This window comes from Neomonachus schauinslandi, chromosome 6, assembly GCF_002201575.2.
Source record: "Neomonachus schauinslandi chromosome 6, ASM220157v2, whole genome shotgun sequence".
Taxonomy (NCBI): domain Eukaryota; kingdom Metazoa; phylum Chordata; class Mammalia; order Carnivora; family Phocidae; genus Neomonachus; species Neomonachus schauinslandi.
In genome coordinates, this window is record NC_058408.1 from 3,050,558 (window position 1) to 3,059,945 (window position 9,388).

The window sequence follows — 9,388 nt, forward strand, 5'->3', positions numbered from 1 at the left end:
ATCAAGCTCCTGAATTTATATAGGCTAAAGTGGAAGTGTATCGGGGCCTAGGCTGCAATGCAGAATATGCAGCCCTTGGGGCGCCTGGGTGGCTCAGTCATTAAGCGTCTGCCTTTGGCTCAGGTCATGATCCCAGGGTCCTGGGATCGAGCCCCGCATCGGGCTCCCTGCTCCGCGGGAAGCCTGCTTCTCCCTCTCCCACTCCCCCTGCTTGTGTTCCCTCTCTCGCTGTGTCTCTCTCTGTCAAATAAATAAAAATCTTAAAAAAAAAAAAAAAAAAAGAATATGCAGCCCAGATTCCCGGGGGCGGGGTGGGGGCGCACATTGTCAGAGATGACTGAACACAGTCCCGTGATTCTAAGCAACGGGAAAAGCTTTTGAGGAAGGGGTTCTTAGCTTGTGACTCCGGGGTCAAGTGCCTGTGGAGTGGAGACAAGGGAACACATGACAGGACGCCTCTAGGAGGAAAGATTAATAGTGGGGCTGGACATAGAGGTGTTTCTCCAAAAAACTACTAATTCCTTCTAGGCAAATGGCCAAATGCTCCTTAGGGTAACTCAAGCCTGAATGAGAATATGGATTTTCAAAACACTGCCTCTTTAATTTGGATTTCATTTGAAAAGGGAGTTAATTCATTCCAAGCTCAGAAAAGATTTTTTAAAGTGAAATTATTATTTTAGAATATGGTATTTTTAAAGTTTGCTAACCCGCAAAGCTGGAGGATGGGGGAGAAGAGAGAGAAGTATTTGATGCTTCAAATCATTTTTTGAGAGGCAATACTTTTTTATTCACAGAATTAGGTGAAGAGGAGGGAGCATTTTACCTAGAATTTGGGGGTGGGTGAGCTGTTCTATTTCAAGGATCTTCTAGAACTGAGCTTCTGGTATAGCATCATTATATATCGGAGATGCTGGGAGCTTCCAATAATTTCAATATCCCAGAGTCAATCAAGAGCCATTTATAATGTCAGTCGAGAAGACCCACAGAGAGAAGACATTCAAACCCGGCCGCCTGGACCAGCCAGAGAAAAGCCAGATGAGCGAGAATTACAGCGGACGTGGTGGTGGAGGAGGGAGGAGGCGGGGGAGCTTCGGCCCTGGGGGCCTGTGGGGACAGAGCAGTTCTTCCTCCCCAGGCTCCGGCTCTGAGAAGGCTCCCGGACGGCCCTGCCTCCTGAGCCTCCAGGTCTTCCCCTCAGTGGAGTCCTCAGCAGGGACTGTCCATCTTCATGCCAGCAGAGTTTCCTCCTTTCTTGGATCTGGCCCTCTGTTCTTGTTGCCTTTGTCTTTGGTTACTTTCCAGACCAGGATGAGTAGAGTGACTAGGGTCATCAGGAGTGCAAAGAAGAAGAGAAGCTTTACTAGGTAAGCAGGATCAGATATGGCGGTGGTGAGCGTGCCCTTGTCCCACAGGAAGGCCGGGAGCTGTGAGGAAGACATCGGTTTCTCAAAGACAGCTGAGCTATGCGGCCTGCGCAGACTGCCCCAATGGCTACACACGAGAGAACCAGGCAGCTCTTCGTTATATCCTCAAACTGGGTGTGGAGCTACATACAGTCCCACATCTATCAACCCTGTTGCTCACGTGGCGCCATTTTCCTTGGATGTTAACTGAGAGGCAGAGAAGTTTGCTCAGCGATGCTGAACAACTGCTTCCAGTACAAATACAGTCCTCAGATGATGGCTTGATTGACAAAACTTCCAGGTGGGGGGCGGGGCATCTGAGGCTTTGTGATGTCACTTGAGGGTGAGGCTAGGGTCTGAACTGAAGGTTCTAGCCCAGACACCTCCATCCTCTGAGCCCCACTTCCCTTCATGCCTGGCCTCTAGATTGGAAAGGGATCCCCAATTGCTTGTGAAGATGCCCCTTCAATCCCCTTCTATCATTTCCTAATCATTTTGAAATAATTTTAGACATATAGGAAGTTGCAGAGATAGCAGAGAACACATGTATCCCCATGGCTAATCGTGTGTAACTACAGCACAAAATCAAAACCAGTGAACAGACACTGGAACAAACGTGTGCGTGTCGTTCTGTGGCATTTCATCATACACATAGGTTCTTGTAACCACCACTGAAATCATGATACAGAATTACTCCGTCACCATGAAGACTAATGGTGTCCACAACCTACCAGCTGGAGACAGGTGCAGAAAATGTACCTTCCTCAAGCTGCTTCCTCCCTTATCCATGTGCAGGACAACTTTATTAAGTATTTCCTCTATATATGTTGAAATTTACATCCAGCCATGTTATACTTTTTGCTTCAACAGTCAGACATGATTTACAGAACACAAGAGGAGAAGGAAGGTCTGTTCTGTTTACCCCACTTACTGTTGTTCAGCTTGTTACGTCTTCGAGTTCACAGATTCTTTTCCTCTGTCCCCTCCATTCTATGGGTGAGCCCATCCTTGGAGTTTTTTACTTTGGTAATTATATTTTGCAGTTCTAAAATTTCCATTTGGTTCTCCTTTATATCATCAATTTCTTCACTGAGATTTTCTACTTTTTGTTTCAAGTGTATTTATAATTGCTTATTGAAGTATTTTTATGATTCTTTAATATCCTTGCCAGGTAATTCTAATATTTGCCTATCTTGGTGTTAGCACCTGCTGATTTTTAATTAAGCATCTTTTTTTTTTGTTTTTTTTAAATTTGAGATTTTCCTGGTTCTTGGTGTGATGGATGATTTTGACTGTATGCTGGACATTTAGGTGTTATGAGACACTGGATCTTATTTAAATCTTCTATTTCAGCAGGATTCCTCTGACATCATGCCCATTGTGGTTAGGGGGCATCACCTCATTAATGCCAGGCAGTGGTGAAGGTCTGGGTTCTCTGCTTAAGCTCCTTTATTAACTGAGAGTTGGGGAGAGAGGTAACCCCTCACCACTGGGTGGATATGGGATCTCAGACCCCCAAGGTGGCCTCCTCTGACACTCTGGCAAGGACAGGGAAGGGCACTTTGTTAGCTGTGGGTGGGGAGCTCATGACCTCTGGGCAGGGATGGGAGTCCCAGATCCCCACTCTGTCTTCTCTATTACTACCCTAGCCTGGGGTGGAGCATGGGGAAGAGTACCTTATTCCAGCTGGGCAAGTGTGGGACCCTGAGATCCCCACTTGGTCTTTGCTTATAAGATGGGTGTGGGGCTACAGGTTTTTCCATGGCATTTGGCTAGAGTAGGGCAACTATTATCTAAAAGTTTTATGTCTTGCTGGATTGCCTTTTCCCTAGTTTTTTGGCTGAAGAAAGCCTAGCAGGCTTTTCTTGAGACTTTATTTTGTCTCTGCCCATTGGCCTCTCTGGGTTGTTTCTCCAGCACCCAGTCCAGCATGTATGAGACAAAAAGAAAACCCAGGGAACTCACTGCTACGTCCATCCTTGGGTTCCAAGGTCCCCGGTCAGTCTGCCTTCTCCTTCCCACCTTTTGGAGTCTTCTTATGTTGTTTTTATATAAAACGTCTGTGTTTGGGCTTCGCAGGAGGAATTGGGGGAACTGAATGTACTCCAGATGCATCTCCTCCATCCGGGTCTCAGAACCTCTTGATGCCACATCAGGATTCAGGCAGGTGGTGACAGTGGGAGCCACACTGTGGAGTTGTGGCTCGAGGATTCAGGTTGGAGGCCAGCACTCGCTCTTTCCAGTGCTTGTGATCTTGGTCAGGTAATGTAATCTCCCCGAGCATCCATCTACTCTTTAAGAATGAAATTATAGTGGTAAGGCAAAATTTATAGGTTTCCATGGGACTGAAATGAGTGTATAAATGTATAATAACTTTTCAAACCCTAAAACTGTATACAAATGTAGGTTATTTTAAATAAGAGCTAGGGGGGCGCCTGGGTGGCTCAGTCAAAAAAAATAATAAAAATTAAAATATGAAAAAAAAATAAATAAGAGCTAGGGTAAACAGAGAGATGGGAAAGAGGGACAACATAGGGTGAGTTGGTTCTCCCCAATCTCTGTGAACCTGCAAAGGGCTGTGAACAGATCCCCCAGCCCCAGGATATCTGTGCCAATTCCCTGGGACGTGTGGATGTTACCTTATGCACAGAAGACGTGACTCTGCTAAGGATCTCGAGAGGAGGCACTCCTCTTAGGTTATCCTCGTGGGTCCCAAACACAATCACATGCACCTTGTAAGAGAGAGGAGGAGGGAGTTCCGAGAGAGACAGACACACAAACGAGAAGGAGATGTGAAGACAGAGCAGAGAGACGTGGCCACAGGCCAAGGAACCAAGTGTGGAAAAGGCCAGGAATGGATTCTCCCTCAGAGCGTCTGGAGAGAGCACAGCACCTGATTTCAGTCGTCTGGTTTCCAGGACTGTGACAAAATACGTTTCTGTGGTTTTCAGTCCCCACATTTGTGGTCATTTGTTACCGCAGCTCCAGGAAACAGATACGGGAACCTTACGGACCATTTGTCCACGTCCTTCACCTACCGGAGGAGCTAACTGAGGCACGAGAAAGGAGAGTGACCAAGGGCGCACACCCACTGGCCCAACAAGGGGAGGCCTGGGACTCCGGCCTCTCCTCTGCTAGTCCGCCCACTAAAACACACCATCTTTGTTTTTTTTTTAAACATCTTCATTGAGGTATGACTCATGTACCATACAAGTCACCCACTTAAAGTGTACAGTTCAATGTTTCTATGCTTATTCACAGGACTGTCCAAACGTCATCACATTTATATCTTCATCCCCCCAAAATAAGCTCTGTGCCCATCAGCATTCTCGTCTGTCTTTTCTGCCTCCTTGTTTCTTTCTTTTTTTTTTTTTAAGATTTTATTTATTTGACAGAGAGAGTGAGCACAAGCGGGGGAGCGGCAGGCAGAGGGAGAGGGAGAAGCAGGCTCCCCACTGAGCAGGGAGCCCGATGCGGGGCTCGATCCCAGGACCCTGAGATCATGACCTGAGCTGAAGGCAGACGCTTAATGACTGAGCCACCCAGGTGCCCCTCTGCCTCCTTGTTTCAGACACACTGGGCTCATCTCAGCTCCCCAGCCAGACTGGGCTTCCCTGTCTGTTGCCTTTTGTACTCTTCTCTCATTTCCCAGTCTGTGGCTTCACTCAGGGCTGTGGTTTGACTGGCTGCCCCTAACTCAAGTTGGACAGGGTACTGGGAGGCTTCGATGGAGCGCCAGGCCTGCCGGTTTCCTTCATGCTCCCTGGTTGGGTTGCTGACCCGCAGGAAATGGCCAAACAACTCCTCATTCCCCGAACCGACCGTCAAGATGTGCAGACTGCATGGCCTTCGCTCGTCTCCGAGTCCTGCTGACGACCCTCCAGCATTTCCGGGGGAAATGCCGTTGACACAGGCAGCACGTGCTGGGGTTCCCACTGGCTGGGGCCGGCCTTTCTGGATGGCCTGGGCGCTGGTGTCTGGACGCCGAGGAGAAAACAAGACCTACAACATGGTATTGGGGGACACTTCCTCTGCACTCCTGAGGTCTCTCTCGGAGCAGAAACCCTGTTCCCAATACTCATGCGTCTCTGCACTCCAGCTTTCACTCCCTCCTTCTGGTGCAGAGAGCACCCACTGGGTCTGCTCCTTCCCGTGGCTTTTACGGAAGCTCACCCCATGAGTGAGATGCTCATGGTTTTCCACCGACCCAGGATGGGGTGGTGAGTCAGTCTGGTTCCGGTCTTCCCCTTAGGAAGCCCACTGTGGCTGCACACCGAGGCCGTATCTGCCAACATGGTCTTTATCCGTGATCGAGCTGACTTGTGCCATCTGCCTCATTTCTCTGTGGTGTCTGCATGAGCTGGGACGTCCACCTTCTCCTGCCCTTGGGCACTGGCGTCGCCGCCGGTTCTCAGGCCTGTGGACTTGGACTGAAAGACAGGAGCAGGTCTCCTGGGTCTCCTGCTGCAGATGGCACGTCGGGAGGCTTCTTGCCTCCATAATTGCAGGAGACGACGGAGGCTCAAGAGGTTGAGTCATTTGCTCCAAGCCATGCAGAAATCAGTTCTAGAACCAGACATTTAACTTTAGAGGGGAAAAAAAATCCAACCCGGGGCTCTTTTTATTCCAGCGCTCTTTGTATTGTGGTTCTGTTCTTACATGTCTTGGAAACTTAGAGTGATTCTCAATTTACCTCGTATCAATGCACGCTCACTCCTGGGGCTTGTGATGGCCTCTTCTCATCCCCTGCTCCCTCGGCTCAGCCAGCATCTGCTTGATTCCCACGTGCCACTTCTTGTCTACCCCCAAAGAATCCCTTCGACCGGCACCCCCTTTCTGTTCCTCGAGCTCTCTGCCCTTGGCCCGGTGGACGGGTCTAACTGACGGTCCTGTCCTGCTCACCCTTGCAGGGCACCATGAGCACCTCGAGCCCTCCCCTCCAACCCATCCTAGTTGCCTTCCCTTTCCCATCTGCCTCGCCCCGTCTTCACTACAAAGTAAGAAGCCCAGGAGTCCCGCTGGCCTGTCCTCCTCCCTGATTCCTGCCCTCACTCAGTTTCGATACCCCCTCAACCCCACTTCTGAAGTGCCCTCCACATCCACCCCTCCTCCTTACCCCCTCTGCTTCCACCTCCGTTCAAGCGCTCATCTCCTGGTCCTTACTACTCCTGTGCTGTTTGCCAGTAGGCCTTCATACCTCTCTCTACCAGCCTTATTCTGGGATCATCCACCCTACTCGCATTAACAGAGTAATATCCATAAAAAGTCAGGCCACTTTTCTCCTCAAAATCTATCATTTGCGTCCCTGTTACCTTAAGATAAAGTCCAAGTGCTCCACACGGTGTACAAACTTTGCATTCACGTCCTGCCAAGCGACCTGCCTAGCTTCCTTTCCTGTCCCACTTCCCCATGCATCTCGTACTCTTTTCCAAAAGAGCACTTTCACCAACCTCCAGAGCCAGGTGGCAAAGGGGTGAAGGGCCACTGCCCGCACTCACGCTCCTGGTTTGAGTCTTGGCCTCAGCACTTACTGTGTAAACTGTGATCTTGTTCAAGTGTTTACTTGACCTCCCTGCTTCTGTTTCCTCCTCCATAAAATGGGGTTCATCCTAGTGCTGATCTCAAAGAGCTGTAAGAATCAAACAAAGCAACACTTGCCCAGTTCCCGGAGAGGCGTCCAGTAGGCTCGGCGCTCAGCAAGGTCATTTGCTTCTGCCACCTCCTGGCCTCTGCCCCTGGCGTGGACTCTGCCTGCAGCTCTGCCCCTCTTCCCTCCCGCTTCTCTCCGTGCTCAGCTCCCACTTTAAGGCCACAGGTACTTGCCCTGGGACCCGGACCTGCAGCTCCAGGCCATACATGCGTAACCCCATCAGACTATTTGGTGCTCAAAGTATCCCCCCCACACACCCCGATTGTGACTTGAGAACAGGAATCGTCTTTGCCGTAGTTTCCCTGGAAACTAGCATATAAATGTTGCTCATATATAGTTCTTGGATGAACAGTAGAATGTGCTGCTCTGGGTAAGCTCATGTTTTAGTTAACCCAGAAACTTGGCTCTTCAGACAAAATTGCCGCCCCTGTTTTAAAGGAGAGAACAGGGCAGGAGATACCGGGTCTTATGTCTGGAACTGCCTCCTGAGAACAATATCCAATTTTATGCTGGGGCCCCGCAGGCCAAGCAGCAGTTTTCCACGGGCCTGTGGGACAGGCTGTCCTTTCTGCTCTATCCTGGGGGTGTAGAGAGGGCGGGCACAGAAGGAAGGAGGCTGTAGCTCCTGAGAACTGGACCTGGAGTCTGACCATAGGCATACGCACTCCGGGGAAGCGGTTCACCCATCATCCTGTCCTCACTGGCATGAAGGGCCCCAGCCAGACATGCAGTAAAGCCCCCTCACCCCTCACCCCATCCAGGTCAGTTAACAGTGGCTTGTTGAACAAACAACGGAAGGGGTGTTGCATCCAGAGGCTGTGGTGTAGGACAGGAGATGCTGTAGCTTCGCTTCCGTTGCAGTCACACAGTGGGTGGGAAGGAGGTCCCCTGGTGTAGAAGGATCTGTGGGTTTCCTGAAAGTCACGTGAACAGCGTGGAGGTCAGCAGGGCTTGAGTCGTCCTGCCGGTTCTCCTCCCAAGAAAACCAGTAGCCAGGGGTGCCTGGTTATACCACCAAGGGCAAGACCTGAGGGCTGGTCGGAAGCAGTTAAGCTGAAGCAGATTCCCCACCTGGGACTGTGCAGTGGGGAGAGCTTCCAGGAAACTAAGCTATGTGCCCATAACTGGCATTTGGGCACCTTCCAAATGGAAGGCATCCATGACCAGTCAGCCTTACCCTGGGAGGCAGAGAACCAACAGATGAGTGTAATTACATGCCCAGTCAGGTAGAGGAACTCCTGGCCCTTCCTCCCCAGTGCGTCCTGCAGCTCCCAATGCACCAGGTCGTTTAAATTAGTGAGAGTTCCACTAAAGGACAGAATACACCAGTTACCCAAACCAAGTCCCACAGTGGAAGCGTGGCTGGTGTGGGGGAAGGAAGGAGTGTAAAACCTGATATGAGACTGAAGTTTTAAAGCGGATTCACTAGACTGGACTTCTGATAACCATGGGAGCAGAAAGCTACAGAATCTGTCCAAGCCAGACAGGAAGCACTGAGTGTGGTGGAAGGCTCTGGAAGAAACCACATCAGGATGGTGCTCAGCAGAGCTCAGGATGCTCATTAAATTGATTCTATATGAAAGAAGCCCTTGGGGTAAGAGGTAGCCTGGTGTGTTAAAGGGACTGCCGGTATTTGAAGATGACTGGAACACAGAGTGGGAGCGCTCTGCTTAGGAGGCGGCCAGGCCATGAACGCCTTGTTCAGGCGTGTGTACTTTATTCTGGGGTAAGGGGGAGCCATGGCACGTTTTAATGATCATATTTGCATTTTAGAGGGATCCCACAGGGCTGGGGTGTGGACCGGACACAGGGAAATCACTTAAGCAAGAGATGACGATGATCTGTGAATGGCGGTAGGGATGGGAAAAGTGGTCAGGTGGGAAGGTACATAGAGAATCACCAGGAATTGCAGGGAGAGGAAAGGCCCAAAGAAGCCAGTCTTCTCTTTCCTGGCTGCTTCTTCCAGCGGCCCCAGAAATGCTGTCCCGCCTGCAGTTCCGGCTCCCGGGATCCGACGCTGCACCTGCTCGCTTCTCAGACCTCTCCTGCACTGGGCACAGGGGCCCGGGGGCTCCGGGCGGCAGGCCTGGGTCCACAGCCCCCCGCGGCGCGAGAGGGCGGGCTGCGCCTCTTGTCCTCCCGGCTTCACAGACCACCGGCCCAGGGCCAGACTGCAGGTGACTGGCAGCCTTACGGCTGGTCTGTTACACAGGGCAGACTGCAACCCCCGCTTTAGGGCTTTTTTAAAATAACATTTCATTGCTGCACCTGAAGTGAAACAGGAGGAAAAAAAAAAAAGGCAGCATTACCCAAAATACAATCTTTAGAATAGCTT

General features: G+C 50.5%; 1 protein-coding gene across 1 annotated transcript; it reads right to left on the bottom strand.

Moving 5' to 3' along the window:
• Positions 1 to 1,226: 1,226 nt before the first annotated feature.
• LOC123325094 (small integral membrane protein 42-like) lies at positions 1,227 to 1,439 on the bottom strand. Its single transcript, XM_044916017.1, has one exon. It carries the CDS (start codon positions 1,437 to 1,439, stop codon positions 1,227 to 1,229), a length of 213 nt encoding a protein of 70 aa, XP_044771952.1.
• Between the last annotated feature and the right edge of the window lie 7,949 nt (positions 1,440 to 9,388).

Excerpts from the sequence above, each read along its gene's own strand:
- LOC123325094 (XM_044916017.1), bottom strand. The coding sequence starts at position 1,439 with ATGTCTTCCTCACAGCTCCCGGCCTTCCTGTGGGACAAGGGCACGCTC.